Below are 18,824 nucleotides of genomic sequence, written 5' to 3'. Positions count from 1 at the left end.
AGATTTTAATCACTAATAAAGAAACCAATTCATATCATACACAAAATAATAGCAAATAGCAAGTACATGCAATAATAAATTAATAGGGAAAATAAGAAAGGTTAATAAACACAGGAATAGGTTAGAAATTAATCAAGATAGACTAACTAAATATTAACAACATGACTGAACTCGGTGCAAAAGAATAAAGTTACGCTACACAAAATATCTGGTAACACAATACACAAAAAACATTAACTAAATTAAACAAGACTTATATAAATGCAAGTCACGTATAATCAAAACAATGACTATCGAAATTCGATAACAATACAATCCATGCTATCACATTAAGGTAGCACACGGTATTGACACACACAATATCATGAAACACAAAACAATATTACAAAAACATTACTAAGTAAAATTATAGTAATTAACAATTAATTAACTATTTCAACGACACGCTACTGTTGACATTAAACCAACGCCATACCAAAGATACACGCGAGCGGCCATGTTGAAAAATTCGTCGCGCTCACATCCAAATAATAGCCAATAGAATGTAATACAGCATCATAATAGTAATGTTAGGTACTAATAAAAAAAAAAAAAACAACAACAAAAAAAAGGGGGAGAGAGTTAAGGAAAATACATATAATAAATAACAACTAACATAATCATAACATATTATATATATTATATTATATACAGAGATACAGTATTCATACAAGGAACAGGTCCGAATGAAACATATATATATAAAAAAAAAAAAAAAGAAAAAAAAATATATAATATATATATTAACTATTTTTGTATGTGTGTATAGAACTGATGGCGAATTCATCAACCATTCTCTGAACGACGGATGGAAGAACATGTAGATGTTGTCCAGACGTTTCACGAGGAATCCAGAGAGCATTTTGAATCTCTGCAGAAAATCCTTCCATGCATGTTCGTTTACAAAAATCTGACAGACATCGAAAGAATTTTTTTTTATTCCAAGGAATAGCAATCCGTACCGTAGAACTGTAAAGCACCTGTACGCCACTCACGAAATCAAATACTTTCGCTATCCACCTGTAAACAAATGACATTTATAACTGTGCATATAACTTTCACCTAATGTTTAACAATATATACATACACGCATGTTGTAAAGTAGGCAATATCTATTGATAATCTAAGTGACTCGTAAAATAAGTCGCCATATTTACCATTGCACGCACATATATATATATATATAATTATATTGAATATATATATATATATATATATATATATATATTCAAAGACAAGCTATAATTGTAATAAAAAAAAAAATAATAAAAAAAAAACAACACACAAAAAAAACATATAAACTTTTTTTTTATATATTAATAATAATAATAAAAGGTTATTCTTATTTCTAATAAACCCGAGAGTAAGAAACGATTTAATAAATTGTTGATAGGAAGATGAACTGCCTAGTCATCGTACTCACCCTCATCAAAATAACACACGGCCTGGTAGGATATGACTGCAATGGCAACCACCTCAATGTTACCACTATCTCTCTAAACTCCATCGGGGACTGCAGCATACAGCCTACATTGACTGAAACCCAAGATATTTATATACAATTACTTCAACTCTCAGAATTTGAATTTACCAATGTAAGGCAATGCAAGGTGCAAATAACTCGAATTGTATATTACTGTGGCATGCACTCTCACACGTCGGCAGTGCATAACGGATTCGCCGAATACCTCCATGAAACAACCGCCCAACAATGCGCAAGGATGCACCAAGACGGCACGTTTTCACTCGGACCACAAAACCTTATAGTTGGCCTAAAGGATAATGCAACAGAAACAAGGTCGCTTGTCCTAGCCGGCAAGCTAACAGACGACGGCAGCTGCCAGGGAACACAGTATGTAGAGCCATACGGGAGCTGGGAAAAGGTCGTCGTACAAGCAACAGTGAGGATAAGTTTAAAATCAGCAGTCGTGCCAGTACGGATCGAGGAGAACAAAATTCTACTGAAATCAGGAACGGTATGTACCTTTAGCGAAGGAAACTGTCTAGACGCTGAAGACGGATACACTTATTGGCAACCACAACCACCCTCACCATGCAAATTTGATCAGTACGATGTGCTATATGAAGGAATTGCTACAAAGATCCAAGAAATAAAAACCAACAGAGAATCAGCACAACCAGTTTACGCACTAACAACGCAGGAAGTAACATTTGCACTGACTAAAACCGGAGAACAGCCACTGTGTGGATATACCCTACTATCCACCGAACATCCCAAATTGTTCCTGTTAGAAACAACAAGAGGAAATACGTTCATCTCCAAAAGAAAGACAGCAGTCGAAAACTTGGACATATTCGCATACGTCAACTCAAAATTCATTTACGTAGAGAAACATATTAAACGACAAATGACAACATTGTACCATGATATATTGACACAAAGATGTACCACGCAGAAGAAACTAATAGAGAATGCTTTAAGCTTAGCAATCTTACTGCCCGATGAATTTGCATATACCATAACCAAAACCCCAGGACACATGGCCCTGATCGCAGGAGAAGCAGTCCACATAGTCAAATGCATTCCGGTACAAGTAAAGGTACGACATACAACAGAATGTTACTCGGAGCTACCCGTTTGGCAAGGGAATCGCACCGCATTTTTAACGCCAAAAACACACATTCTAACGCAACACGGAAACCACAGAGAATGTAGCGCGGTATTACCTACACTATACAATATCGACGGACTCTGGCACAAATTCGTACCAAAACCCATGGAAACAATTGCACCACAGGAATTCCGCCCGGATGTACGTCAAACGTGGCAATATTCAGCACCATCGTCGTTGGCCACGAGCGGAATATACACCCAAAAGGACCTTGATGCACTTCGGGACCACGTCATGTTCCCGGCAGAAAAATCTGCAGTTTTGAACACATTGGCCAGAGGAGCAACAGGAAAAACAATCGTCCCTGGAACAGTAAACATTCTGGGAATGATGGACGAAAACACATTAACGACAATAGCAAAAAATACCATATCAAGCTTATGGATTGGTTTCATGGAATTTGGAACCGTCAGTGCAGCAATATTTGGAATACTTGTAATATTTAAACTAATCAAGACGATAATAGATATAGCCATACATGGATACCAGTTACGTGAAACTTAGGGATGTGGAATCGCCCTATTAGGAGCAATATGCGGCTCAGTTACCCACCTGCTACTATACCTCAAAAGAAAACGAAATATCGATGATCAAACAGCACAACCTCAAGGGATATCGATAACACCGGTAGTCACTCAACAACCAACGCCATCTACATCCGCCTTGAGCGAACTCAGAGACACCATCAGTCAAATTCCCTTTGGAAATTTGAACTCCAAGGGCGGGGGTGTCACGTCCCGCGCTCCGCACGCGCCGTAACGAGAACAAGAAAACTATCCCATGCAAAACGCGCGAATAAAGATTTGAATGCACAAACGAACACACGGCGCTACGAAACTAAAGGAAGGATTAACAAGGCGAGGGCAACTAATAAATCCAATCAGTATAAAAAAAAATAATAAATGAAACCAGCTAACGGATTGAACGAGTTACGAATCAAACAAATAAACCGGGAAATAAGAATAACTACAAAAGGGGAAATAATTGAAACACCAGATATACATGTATATATAAATATATTTTAATCAATCAACTTGGAAAGTTACATATAAATATAAACATATATGCTAGACATGTAATGAACTAGTAAATACTAGAGTTAATGCTTATAATACTATGCAACAAATACAATATTATCAATTTGTTACGACCGTTCGAGGAAAACGCGTCAGCGAGAGGCGTAAATTCTCGCTACGATTCGGTGAATCGACGCCGCGAAGTAGTCGTTCCCCTGTTTCGATTAAGATAACAGAGGTGGTTAAATGAATATGACACAGTAGTAAGTTATATTTCACCGTTTATTCCAACAACTTATAACGAAGACAGTTACGCTGATGCGTATGTACGAGATGAGCGAGTGACTGATCTGCGGGTGTGTATACCCGGTGGAAGGATGTTGACCGTTCGAAGGATGTAAAATCAGTACTGTACTGGGAGACGATGATGTGTCGGAGGAAAGCTAAGGATGGGTGTGTCTAGCGCACGGGACCATCGGATTTGTTGGTGCCGATGTTATTTAGGAGAGTGAGGGAATAGGCTTCGTTTCTAATTGGTTAAACGAAGGATCTTAACCGCCCTCGAGAAAAAGTAGTTAGTGGGAGGACAATTGCAGCGTACGTGCGAAAAACCAACTTTCCTTAGTTAAGCCGTGGTAGACAATAGTCTTTGGAAATTCTTCCGAACCAGATGTTTGTTTTGTTTGAAGGACCTTTCCTAGGAAATCTATGAGATTTATGGAAGGTCCTTGAAACTATGGAGGATACGCTGCGAGTATCCGAAGACATCTGCTGGTTGCCACATTGCCCGCGGTGTGTGACCTCGGCTAGGTAGAGTGTTCCGCGACGTAACACAATTTATGAAATATAAGTATATACGAAGTTAAGACTTATTAATCAAACGAATACATAAAACATACAATAATGTATTATTAAAGAAATAAAAGTTACATTGTCAGAAACATATATATATGTGTGCGCATTCTATTAAACAGATACATACTTGAAACTAGCCTACGTTCCGGTAAAGAATTATAAATTAAGAACTACATTACGAAACATGCATGTCTGTATATATACATATATAAATTATATTAATGTATGCTCTTTCTACATTATTGATTCAAATCAACAATCTAAGATACATACTTAAAACTAGCCTACGTTCCGGTAAAGAGTTATAAAATAAGAACTACGCTACGAAACATGCATGTCTCTGTACAAACATATAAAAATCTATATTCTAAACTACTACTAATCTATGTGCATTCTACAATCTAAGATACATATTTAAAACTAGCCTACTTGCCGGTAAAACATTATAAAATAAGAATTTGATTATGAAACATGCATGTCTCTATATAAACATATAAATAATCTATTTTTCTAAACTAAAACTACTATTAATAATCTACAAAAGAAATAGAACACACAACGCAACACTTGGGACTAAGCGACAACCTGTCGATAGCCCAAACGCTCAAAATAATTAACACCGCAACGATTCGAGGAATTGCATACAGAAATTCTATCATCAAACACAATTATGTAAACACATATTAAACGCACAATAATCTAGAAACAAAACCTTCAATACTATGTTGTCACAATACAAGATATATATGTATATATGAAATCAAATGATTGACACATAACCTCAAATACACAACACTATATCACTAAAGAATCTGAATGAAAATCACTTTGCCAGAAATATATACATATATACGTGTGCGTGTGCGTGTTCTATCTTATTAAAAGAAATTAATATAAAACAAATAATTAACATTTCATTTCGTATGAACACTATACGGGCAAGAGAAATAGGCATATAAATACGTATATACATATATATATGTCGGAGATGAAATGAAAACCGGAGCCTTCCCTATGCAATTTTGAGGAAGCCTTTTAATGCTTTAGCCCAGATCTTATCATAACTGTAATTAAGTAATTGTCATCTGTAATTGTTTGACATTTGTGAAAAGCGAAAGTGGGTTCGAGGTGACAACTGGTCGCTGAACGTAGCCACGGTCACGGGATAAACGTTTTGCCTGACGAAGGTGTGGATCGGTTGTATTGTTCTCCCTAGAAATCACATAGAATTGTACTTTAGAGATGTCGATATAATGGGACACACGTTGTATGAGGAATCAATCTCCAGACAGAAACTGCCTAGCAACGGCGTTTGGATCTTTCTCGATGTTTCCAAGGAGTATATAACAAACTTCTGACAGATATTGCCTAGCAACAACGATTGGAACCTTCTCGATGTTTCCAGCGAGAATATAACAAACAAAATGCAGTCGGATTACGAAAAAGATTTTATTCAGAGAGGCATTCGTGTGATCGCCTTGGAAAGTGATACATCGAGTAATTTTTCCGAGTGATTCGGCAAACGTATTTTTTTTGTGTTATAAAATTGTTTAAAGTTTTCCCGTTGACCGTGGATTCGTTTGAACCCCGGATCATTGTTTATAGCGTAAATTAAATTCAATATTTGTAAATTTATCAATCGTTAATTTTCATTATTCGTTAAATTAGTAAATCGTAAGATATATTATTCGTTTCTTTTATTGTTCGATAAAACTTATTATTCTTTAATCTAATTAATAATTTAATTTATCATTTGTTAATCAATCATATCATTTATAAAAATTCATTATTCATAATATTTGTAAAACCTTGTTTATTCGTGTAAATATATTCTCTGTTTTGTAAAACAATGGCTAATTCAAACGAAGAATCGTTGCGCGCCTTAAATCTTAATGTTAACCCGACATATATATGTACGTGTGAGTGCATATGTTTATATTATCGAATGCTCTATAAAATAAACTACTCGAAACAATAAATAACGCGATCAAAGAATTACAAAACATTAGCTATACTGAAGTAACACACAACATAAACATATATATATACGTATATTCACACGAGATATACTACTGTCACTTTAAAATAATGTTAATAAATAAATGTTCTGATTGCGGTAGAATAAGGAAAAACGAGCGACAGACGAAAATTTACTTCGATATCAAACAAAACTAAAGACCCGCCACTAAAACTTTACTGATGACATTTATGAGCAGCCATGTTGGATTTATACGCGTCATGGCGACAGGAATATTAGGGATTAATGGAAGTCAGGCGCGAGAAACAAATCATGAAAACACATTGTTAACACTTTTCTTTAATAAATTTTGTGCGCAACTACAAATGTATAAAAAATATATATATATATGTCGGAGATGAAAGGAAAGCCGAAGCCTTTCCTTGGAAATTTTGGGAACATCCTCTAGTACCTTAGCCTAGATTTTATTATAGTTGTAATTGCTTAAGATTTGTAATAAGCGAGATTGGGTTCGAGGTGACAATCGGTCGCTGAACGTAGCCACGGTCACGGGATGGATGTTTTATCTAACGGAGGTCTGGAGTGGTTGTATGTGTTTTCCGAGAAATGTGGTTGTGGCGGCATGCGGCCTCGAGAGCGGGCCTAGCCACGTGTGATGTTGCCTCGGCAATGGGACATACATTGTATTAGTAATCAAAACTCCAGGCAGAAACTGCCTAGCAACGGCGTTTGGAACCTTCTCGATGCTTCCAAACGGGTATAGAAAACAAAATGCAATCGTACAGGGAGAAAAATCTCCACGAGGCTGGCATTCTTGCGATTGCCTTGGAGAGTGATACATCGAGCATTTTCGACGATCGCATTTGCGTCTAAGTTAGTTTCGCTTAGTAAGGAGTTATCCCGGTGACCGTGGATTCGTTTGAACTCAAACATTGCTAATAGTATTATTTAATTTAATTATTCGTAGATCGTATTATTCATTAGGCTTAGTGTTTGTTAGACTTATTACTAGTTGTACCTATTATTTGTTAAGCTTAGTGATAGACCTGTATATACGTGTAAATAAAATCTCGGCTTTGTGAAACGATGGCTAGTCCACATGAAGAGTCGTCGCGCGCCCAAAATTCGAATCGTGATCCGATATATGTATTGGAAAAGCAAGTGGAGGAGCTGAAGAGAGAAATGAAAGAGGGAAGGGAAAGAAGGGAAAGAAGGGAAAGAGAGACAGACAGAGAGAAAGGAGAGTGGGAATGGGAAAAGAAAGAATTATTGGGTAGAATCAGAAGAATTGGAGAGGATCAGGACAGGACAGAGAGAGAGAGGAAAGAAGAAGAAACATAGTAATCAAGGGAGTGGACTGGAACGAAGGAAGCAATGAAGAGACAGTAAAGGAGTTCATAAACGAAAAAATGAGGATAGGGGCAGAAGTAGAAAAAGCACATATGATAAAGGTGGGGTGGGGGGGGGGCAAGAACACAATAATAGTGGCAACGATGAAATCAATGGAGGAAAAAATAAGGATAATGAAGGAGAAAAGCAAATGGGAAAAGGGTGTATACATGGACGATGATCTGACAAAAAAAGAAAGGGATGGGAAGCAACACATAAGAAGGGTAGCCAGAGAAAGAATGGAACAAGGCGAATATGTAAGGACAGGATACAAGAAACTAACAATAGAGAACAAATGGTACAGGTGGAACGAAAACGGAGAGAGGCTGGAGGAAGAAAGAAAGAGAGGGGAAGGAAAATGAAAAAAGAGGAACAGGAGGGGGGACTACAATGGGGATGAAAACGTGCTTCTGAAATGTAGCAGGGCTAATAAGTAAGGACAAAAGAGAAAAGTTAAAATATAGACTACCCAAAGAATTCGACTGGAAATGCAGGGCAGCAATGACAGTAAGGAAAAAAGGAAGAGCAAAGGGAAGAATAACAACGGGTATAAATAAAAACCTAAGAGAAATAGGATATAAAGGAATTAGTGATAATATAGTTGGAAGAAAAATAATATACAATTACAAGACGTATAGGATAATGATGGTTTATAATCAAGATACATAAGGGACATGGAAAAAAATAGAGGAAAGAGTAGACGGAAGAGAAGAGGAAGTGGTGATCATCGGCGGAGACTGGAACGCATGAACGGGAGAAGAGGGAGGGTCGATAAACGAGGACGTAGGGAAAGAAAAAAACAGACGATCAAAAGACAAGACAATAAACATGGAAGGAAGAACACTGCTAAAGATAATCAATGGCAGCGATAAAGAAGGAGAGGAGCGGACCTATATTGGCGAGAGAGGAAACTCAGTAATAGACTATGTGATTGGCAATCAGGAGGCGACAGAAGAAATAATTTACATGAAAATAGGAAAAAGAACAGAGTCAGGCCACATGCCGTTAGAAATAGAAATAGGGGGGGGGACGGAATTACAAAGAAAATGAGGAAAAGGAAGAAGAAGAGAAGGAGAAGAGGGAATGGACAAACAAAAGTGTGGAAAAATACTTGGACGAATGTAAAGACTGGACCTGCAACGGAAGAACAGTAGCGGAAATGTGGACAGAAATCAACAAGAAGATAAACGAAGCAATGCAAAAGAAGAAAGTAAAGATAAGGAATAGAAAGAGAGGAAAAGAGAGATGAGAAGGAAGGTGACAAAGTTTATGAAAGGAAAATACAGTAGAGAAGCTCTTATGGAGGAAAAAAGGCATTCAAATAGAGGTGCAAACAAAGAAAGGAAAGATACGAAGAAGAAGAAATGGTGAAAATCAAGAAGATCAAAACAGAACAAGAAGCGTGGAAATACATAAATAAATACAGAAGAAGAAGAGAGAATATAGATGAAGATTTTATGAAATAAGCGAGGAAGAGTGGAAAAATCATTTTATGGAAATTTTAGAAGGAACAGAGCACAAAGAGGGCAGGAAAAAAGAGGAGCATCGAGCAGAAGAGAAAATAATGGAGGAGAGAGAAGATAATATATAGAGAAGGAAGAGGTGATATAGAAACTAAGAAACTTGAAGGAGAAGTATGCACCGAAGGAAGTGGGTGAAGCGTTATGGGCTCTGTTAAGGAAAATATGGAATGGGGTGGGGATACCAGAAGATTGGAAAAAAGGAGCAAATATGTCCGATATATAAAAAGAGGGACAAGAGAGCAGGGAAGGGTTACAGAAAAGTAACATTAATGGATACAGCATACAAGATCTGTGCAGGGATACTGCACGAACGACTGGAGGCAGAGATTGAAAACAAACTGAAAGAGAGCCAATTCGGATTCAGAAAAGAAAGACGCGGTATTTGTGATAAACCATATCATAGACAAACAGTTGAGTAGAGAAAAAGAAAAACTACATGCCTGCTTTGCGGACTTAAAAGCGGCGTTCGACAGGCTAAACAGAAAGAAATTGGAGGAGAAAATGAGAAAAATGGGGATTAACGAAAACTTGCCCAGAAGGATTAAAGAGATATACGCAGAAACAAAGAATGTGGTAAGAATCAAGAATAACAACGCAAAAGAATTTTGGACAGTGAGGGGAGTCAGACAAGGATGCCCGTTGAGCCCTACGTTATTTAACATCTACGTGGCGGGGCTGGAAGAAGAATTAAGGAAAGGACAAGTCGGGGGGGGGGGGCATAGTGGTAGGAGAAAGAAAGGTATGGTCATTGACATATGCAGACGATATTGTGCTGATGGCTGATAGAGAGGAGAAGCTAAAGGAAATGCTAAAGAGATTCGAAATATTTTTAAAGGAAACCGAATTGGAACTGAGCACGAAAAAGGCCAAGAGTGTAGTTTTCGAAAAAAACGAAAGAACAAGAGGAGACAAAGAAAATGGAAATGGGGAGAACGAGAATTAGAAGAAGTGGACGAGATAAGATACCTAGGGTACATACTACTGAAAAAACGGTAGTGATGAGAAACACATAGAAGACAGGAAAAAGAGAGCAAGAATAGCAATGAAGAAAACATGGAGCGTGGAAGAAAAAATTTCCAAACAGGACAACAAGAGGAGAATGAAGATGTTTGGAACGCTGGTAGAGAACGTGGCGCTGTTTGGAGCATAGGTATGAGGCTGGAACATGGAAGAAAGGCTGGATAGAATACAAAGAAGATATGTGAAATGGAGCTTAGGTTTAGATATGACAACACCGAATTATATATCGATAGAAGAATGTAAGCTAACAGAAATCAAAGAAAAAGTATTAGGAAGAGCAGCAAGGTATGAAGGGAAAGCCATAGAGTCAAAAAAGGAACTAGTAAAGAAGTGCATAAAGGAAAGAGAGAGAAACTGGGGAAATGGCCAATAACGGAAAAGAGCAAGAAAGAGAAAGAAGGGACTAGAAAGGATGAGAAATGGAGGGACACAGATGGAAGTAAGAGAAGAGCAAGAAAAGATGACACTAGACCAAATTATAGAAGAAAGGAGAAAGAGAGAAGCAGAAGAGAGGGGGGAAAGGATAAGGGAATCAAAATATGACAAACATTATAGAAAAATCGCCAAAGAAGAGTTAGCAAAATACTTAGAAGGGAGGATGAAGTGGAAGGACAGAAAAATATTAGCAAGATTCAGATGTGGAAACGAGACTAAATCAAGGGAATACTGGAAAGAAGAGGGAGAAAAAAGATGCAAGCTATGTAAAAAGAAAGAAGAAGACCTGAGACACGTAATAGAAGAATGAGAAATAACAGGAGAACCAAGGGACACAGAAAATAATAATAATAATAATAATAATAATAATGATGATGATGATGATAATGATAATGATAATGATAATGATAATGATAATGATAATAATAATAATAATAATAATAATAATAATAATAATAATAATAATAATAATAATAATAATGATAATGGTAATAATAATGATAATAGTTATCCTTACTCATCCTCAATTATTAACAAATCACACACCCATACATTCTAATTAAAACGTTAAAAACCTTCCTTATTTTATTTTGTTTTTTTTTATTATGGGTAATAGCACAGAAATCCCCATGCTATAGTAATTAGCAAATGATACAAAAATGTAAGTATTTGAAGAAACAAATAAGAACGTTTAATAAAGGAAAAATTAAAAAGAAAATGATAGATACTTCTACCTCCCAGAGGGATCAAGCAAAAGGACCAAACGCATCGAGATCTACAGTAAGACACGGTAAACCGGCCTATCCTGTTCAATATCCATGTTTAGTGTCCTATTATAAATGTATGGCATGAACAAGAACGGCAATCAAAATAATAAATCAGCAATAGCATTCGTAAATGATATGTTAATAAACAATAAAACAAGAAACAATAAACCGTGACAAATAAAAACCCAGCTGCAAGACCTAGTCAAGAAAGTAGAAAATTACGCTTTCCAACACGGAAGCTAAGAATCTACACCCATAAATGTGAAACAATCTCGTTCAGTCCATATATTTCAAAAACTTCAAAAGCAAAGTACGGCGTGAGAATAAATTCGAAAATATTCTTCCATACAACAGAAAATATCAACGGAAAATTTTCCGATGCAAACAAAGTTAGATGCTTCGGAGTCCATCTAAACTTCGGGTTAAATCACAACGACAACATAAAGACACAGTTATAGAAAGCAGATAAATTCTTCTTATACCTCATAAGACTACCTTACTCGAAAGATTCGCACAGATCAATAAAACTTCACTGCTACAAAACACTAATTAGACCAACCATTCTAATGTATGGTCGTTAAATCTGTTTCAATGTAAGTGTCAACGCCACGGAAAAATTAAGAATCATTGAAAATACATCACAGCATGTTTAGGAATATATAGATTGCCAGAATTGAAATTTAGCAAATATAGCAAATCACAAGCTATACGAAGAGCCCAAATTAATCCATATCGATTGTTCATTCTTAAATTAGTCAGACCACTGGTCAAAGATACACAAAATAATCATAAACTTCATCGTCGCCCACAATCTATAGTCAAACCCGTTATACCATAAACACGTTCAAAAAACAGGTTATTTCCCCCCGGAATCCTTCACCTGTTTAGATAGCGTGAAATTAATCCAAAACAATAATAACTTAGCATTATTCTATCACTACAGCAGAAACGTAATAATAAAAAATACTGTACGATAGCGACATAGACCATAAGGATAGCAATATAAGACTTATGTATAAATTGTCAACCGTAGATTTAAGTAAGACACTCAAAGACAATAAAGATAAAAATAAATAAGACAATAAAGATAAATAACCACCGTAGAAAATTAAATTATAGCAATAAGAAAACCGTATGTTTAGTTAGTAAATGAACCAAAGATTGTAAGCAAAGATCACAAAAGAACAATGCAAATGTCACGTAAACTTGAGGGTTAGACGATAAAATAAAATAGCTGAGTCGTAACACAACTATTAATTTTGTTTTCATTAATCTTTATTATGAATTCAGCAATCACAATGAAATGCACACTGAATTAACACACACAAATCACAATTCACTCCAATCACCTTATGTAAAACCTAGTTACACTGATACGTTAAGCACGCGACTGTTATAAGGATAGAGACCGGTAAAGATATGTTGACTATTCTAAGGATACGGAATAAGTGAAGTTTTACTGACGATACTGTGTCTGGGGAAAGCTAGGGATGGGTGTGTCTAAGGACACGGGACTATCGGACTTGTTGATGATAATTTTGGTTAAGGAAGTGAGGGTAGTAGACATCTTTCTCCGATTGGATAATAAGACGGTTGGTGGACGAGGAAGGGTTTTAGCCGCCCTCGTGAGAAAGTTGCTAACGCAACATAGCAGACGCGAGGAAAACCTACTTTCCCTGTTAACCCGTAGTAAACAATAAACGTAAAAGGAAATCTAAGACAAGAGATACTCGCTTGGCCTGAAGGACCTTAACTATGAAAATTCCAAGACCCCTGGTGGGTACTTAGGACTACTGAGGGCACGCGCCAAGGATGTGCAGACATCTGGGCGCCATCCTGCCCGCGGTGTGTGGCCTGGTCTCTGATGTGAATTGACGTTATACAAACACAGTTAAATTAAGAAAATGTTCCCTGCAATTGTGTAATCATATATACGTAATTATATATCTCATACGTTTATTCTCTTTCTTCCCCCTCCTAAAATGTCAGCGATCCATAATACAATATCGGGCCTCCCTATACTAGTTTGTAAGTTCATAGTCTAAGGAATGGTTACATTGTAAGTCAATAAATGGTAGTATGAAGTGCAACGTTTATGTGAGCACCTATACTAGGCGTACATTACGCAAACATTAAAAACTTCCCACAAGCTGAGACCCTCAACTCATAAATCAAATTCTTTTTATTTTTGATTCATTGTAGTAAATGAAATCATTTACCAACATATTTGTCACACTTTTCTCATTCAGATAAGACCAAGCACGATATAATTTGGAGCATATTTGCTTACCGAGTAAATGATAATTAAATACATATCAATAAGTAAATCTAACATCACAAATATATTAGTAAAAGTTTAATTTTGGAAAAGTTAGAAATAAAAAAGTTTTACTTTTGATTCAGCACATAGATACATTGTCTCCGCGCTATCTGCCACTGGACCATATTACACCACCACAAAATATCCCGAAGTTCTTGTTGGACTCAACGGGTATAACATCGCATATACTTTGCATATTTACTGCATAGGCCTCCGCAGTTTATTTAATTTTTTATAATCATTGTAACAAAAGTTAGTGTTATAATTTCATTTTATTGCAGCATAAGTCCAGTTTTTGTGTGTGCAATAAAATATTGTTATACTACTATCACCAGGAACGATGTGTAAAAGTACACTTACAAGAAAAGATAAAAATTTATTTCACAGTTATACTTAAATGTGGCATAAAGAGTAATATGTGAAAGAAAATTTCAGAAACATTGATTTCCAGAATTATTTCATTACTTTCCACATACAGTTGTCAATATCCACAGTTGGCTGAATCCCACATGTAGAGTGTAATAAAAGAAGAACAAGACAATACGATAAAATGTTGTAAGAAACAAGAAATTCTAACAGTGAAATAAATAAAAAAACAGAAAAAGATAAAACAGATAATAGGAAACTACAACGGAACAAAGAAAGCTCAAGAAAGTAGACAGTTACAACTAAAATGGCAGAGGAAAGAAACACAAGAGGAAAATTAGAAAAACACATCATAAACAGCAAAATGGCAACAAAAGACAAAGAATAGATAACAACAAGTATAAACAAAGGAAATATAGTTGTGAACACAGGGAATAAAGGCATGAAATTTGAAATCCTGAAAAAGATAGATATGTTTAGGGAAATGAGAAATTTTTTTTTTTTTTTAATTTATTTGTTGAAATTACAATCAATTCTCGCGTTGAGAAGAAATGAGAAATATGAAAGACAAATTAAAGGAGATAAGAAAGGCAAATAATATATTTAGTTACACCTAATACAAGATGTTAAGCTAGAGAAAAATAACAGGAGATAAGGAAATAAAATGGATAGAAAAAAGAAGAAAACTTGAAACTACAAGATAAGATAGATGAACTCGAAGGGATGACGATAAATTAAAAGTGATAAATGAAGCGGAATATATTCAAGAGATAAAAACAAAACACCATTAAAAGCTGTAACAGTTATACCTTCAGACAAGAAGAATAAGATGAGAGTATAAGTAAATGAAAAGATATGGAACATTCAAGGACATTAGATATAGCATTGCAAAGAAAGGACAAGATCATACATGATCTATCACAAACGCTATCATACTTTGAGAAAAATATATTTTTTATCTTTCTTAAAATCCTTTTAAGAAGGAAAAATGATTTGAAACAAGAACAAAAGAAACTTTCAATCATTTTTCTTGCCTTAAATCGCAGTGTAAAAATAAAGATGAAAATTTGGGGAAATTAGGATTACATCAACATGGATTTTAGCAACAGGTTTGGAACCATGCAGGATCTTAATCCTACTACAGAATTTATCATCAATACTTTTGCGACATAAATTCCTGAAGATGGATTTCTAATATCTTCATTGGAATTTTGTAAATTTCTACCAGAATAAAATATCCAAAATTAAAGCTAGTGGTTTGTTGAATGACTTGACATATCTCATAGCTGTGTATCCTTATATTCTAGAATGAAGCTGATAAAAAATAAACAGTGTTCAATGTTATAGCGGATTGTAAAGACAATACAATGAACGAGCATACCTTGTTGTCGCGAATTGAAACGTTGCTCGTCACCGTGTGTGTCTGATTTGACGTGCAAGACATTTCCTTGCGGAAGTTGACCCTCTAGTTGTTGGCGCGAGGTTCGCCGCTAACGGTTGCTGCGATGCTGATGATGATGATGTGATCATGTGGCACTGTATGATTTACTGCTGTATCTCTGTTCACTTGATCGTCCAATGCTCGTGATCCGGCTCGAAGGACCAAATGTTACGACCGTTCGCGTAGAGACGCGATCGCGAGGGAAACGTGTGAGCGGGAGACGTAAATTTTTGCTACGATTATGATAATCGACGCCGCGAATTAGTCGTTCCCCTGTTTCGTTTAGAATAACAGAGATAGTTCAAATGATTTTAACTTTGAATTAACACGGTTAATATAAACGTGCATATTTAACGATATTTAAAGTTATAATGAATACGTCACAAATGATTTAACGATGATACAATTAGTTTGTTACAGTAATTTGACCCGATTTTATGATATTTCTCGATGTATTCGTTAGACTAAGCGACTTTGATTTTATTCGTCTGAACCTTTCGATGCATCCCGTTTGAATTCTCATTTGCCACTGACTGCCCTTCCATTTTGTCCTTTGTCTTCTCTGAGATACGACCCCCACTACGCTCGGATCACGCCACCGTTCGCGCCTATGATCACGTATACCAGCTTCTTTCTTTATGCGGATAAAATAACGCACCGAAGGCGAATAGATGTTTCTGGAACTCGCTGCTTGACGACAACTATGCGTTTATCGCTACTTTGTGTATATCTCGACGGTCATGTAAGACGATCTGTTTGCGACGGTTAGGAACACGGCCTATAATAAGCCTTGGGGCGTAATAAACGGAGAGAATAGAATAATCTACAGGATTATCAACGGTGAAGTATATAAATATACTAACGACTCAGAAAACATAATTGAAGCGAGTTGCTTAGATATGAAATTATTGTTAATAACTAAAAGAATAATAGTACAAGTTAGATTAGCAGAGAGACAAACGTGATTGTGCAGTGAGTCTAGGAAACAGGATAAAATATAAAACAAATAAAAATGGAATATGCAATACGTCCTATCCAAGAAGATTGGATACCAACTAATGCATAATAAAAGAATGTCCGCAATATTTGGAATTAAGAACAAAATTCTTAAAATAAACAACCACCATCTTTATGAACAGAGAAAATTGATTATTGAGACTAAAGAATTTTATTAAGAAACAACATGACGCTCAGAGCATAATAACTGAAGTTATAATAACCTGAGCACAACTCAAAAACTTAGCTATGACCCTTTTGTAATAACTAACAAACAAACATTTCAAACTTAATTATAAACAAGCTACAGATAATTTGAAGTTGGACATGAACAAGCTTAATAACAAAATTAAATAAATAGAATTTTTCTTATTTAAATGCGACAGTTCGTATTACAAAACAAATTTTGTTCAGGAATAAGGTTTTCTGAAAATTTCCAGCGAAAATTTTTGCAAAAATTTTGCAAAAAATATTGTCCCGATGTACACATATCTGCGAAGCGACTTACTACCCTGTATATTCCAGAAACTTCTTAGTTTGCCCCAGCCTTAGCAATTTGAGACTATTTTATTAAAATTAAGAATTTTCCACATTAGATCGAACGCACTTCTAATAGGTACCAAACAGTATATATATATATAGCAAGATTTCACATATCTCTAAATTATTCACAGAAAATTAATACGGCACATAAATTAGACTTCGGATTGTAAATATTAAGAATAAATAACCGATACAGTCTCACAAAAATAGAAGGATAAAGATAGAGATAAGGGATCAAAAACAACAGTTATTTTTCAAATTTGTATGAAAAGCCCTTAAGAAAATAAGTTCCTCCTTAAATTGAAAACAGTTATATGTATAGAAATCAAACTTGCGATAAAAGTAAAAAAGATAGAAAATAAGAAAATTGTATTTGTTTTTATGACTCACTTTTACATGTAGTATAATTTCCACCGCTATTTTAGCATAGAACGCTATTTTCAAACGCGAATTGTTCCAACTCGATAGTCCCTTGCTTTACTGTAAACGGAAAATTCTTTCGTGTTCTCAACCAAATTTATCAAATTCCAGCAATGACACATGCTATGTGATTGTCAGTAGAACATGGAGAAATGTTTCCAGTAAAGTTTCGAGCGACTTATCGCCGATTTTCAGGAGACACTGCGACGATATCGCGTGTACAGTGCTTCTATCGGTGTTGATGCGCTTTAATACATAGTGCAAGAGAACACTAATAAGATTTCCCAGTGGGCCTGTAAATCCTTATAGATCACTCAAAAATATATCATATTGTTTGTTTCAACTACTAGCAATTTAAAACGTCGTCTACATATATTTAGAAAGTTAGCAAAGACATATATTTGTTCCTGAGCATGATTTCTATCAGTTGAGCGTTGTAGCAAAATGTCCGATACAATTTAATGTTGAATTTGTCTTTTTTTTAGGCTAGCTTGATTGGATTACAGGTAGATTTAAACGATCCGTGTGTTGCATCTCCAAGGCATCTTCGACTCATCGATACGCAGTGATACCCGGCAAACTTCTAGTTTGGACAAGCGACGTTGCTTGCAGGCAGTTTATATACATGTTTTGGCATGTGTTGTCGGCAGGCAATGTCTACAGACGCCTGTAGTCTGCCCGTACGCGCCTTAAGTTTCACTGACAGACATTGTCCGCCGATTACTACGACATCTGTCTGTGGACAATAGGCCGTCAGTGTGGAGTTATCTTTACCCGAATAATTTAAGAAATATAAAATAAACTTCAACGAAAAGTTGCTAGCTTCGATATCTTACTAATACAATGTTATCGAAATTGAATAAACCTCGTTACTGTATTTAAAAGGAAATTGCATTTATATTTCAAGTTTATAGAGACAACAACAACAACCAAACAAAGAATCGCAACGAAGAAATAAACGGATACAACAAACAGAACACTGGATCGAAGATAGAACAATAAACAAGATAGAACCAAGAAAACAAGAGTAACGAAGAACCGGGGCGCAGAAAAAAGCACGAAGCGTGCGAGCTGGAGAGGAAA

The 18,824-nt window shown here is 35.7% G+C and overlaps 1 protein-coding gene and 1 long non-coding RNA gene across 2 annotated transcripts in view; one reads left to right on the top strand and one right to left on the bottom strand.

The window, feature by feature from the left end:
- Positions 1-18,824, bottom strand: part of LOC143304848 (uncharacterized) — a 65,148-nt gene that overhangs the window by 2,032 nt on the left and 44,292 nt on the right. Inside the window, exons 3-4 of the long non-coding RNA XR_013061480.1 lie at positions 1,463-1,575; positions 148-1,059 (exon numbers count right to left, since the gene is read on the bottom strand). This is a non-coding gene — a long non-coding RNA (uncharacterized LOC143304848). The remainder of the gene's footprint in view (positions 1-147; positions 1,060-1,462; positions 1,576-18,824) is intronic.
- Positions 817-4,769, top strand: LOC143304847 (uncharacterized). The gene is made up of 2 exons (XM_076627322.1): positions 817-933; positions 1,433-4,769. Exons 1-2 carry the CDS (start codon positions 848-850, stop codon positions 3,174-3,176), a joined length of 1,830 nt encoding a protein of 609 aa, XP_076483437.1. The 5' UTR covers positions 817-847; the 3' UTR covers positions 3,177-4,769.

Source organism: Bombus vancouverensis, unplaced genomic scaffold (assembly GCF_051014615.1).
Source record: "Bombus vancouverensis nearcticus unplaced genomic scaffold, iyBomVanc1_principal scaffold0059, whole genome shotgun sequence".
Lineage (NCBI taxonomy): Eukaryota > Metazoa > Arthropoda > Insecta > Hymenoptera > Apidae > Bombus > Bombus vancouverensis.
This window is presented reverse-complemented; position numbering and strand designations above follow the sequence as displayed.

Excerpts from the sequence above, each read along its gene's own strand:
- LOC143304847 (XM_076627322.1), top strand. The coding sequence starts at position 848 with ATGGAAGAACATGTAGATGTTGTCCAGACGTTTCACGAGGAATCCAGA. Across the intron at positions 934-1,432 it reads CAGAAAATCCTTCCATGCAT|GAAGATGAACTGCCTAGTCA; the intron begins GTTCGTTTACAA and ends AATTGTTGATAG.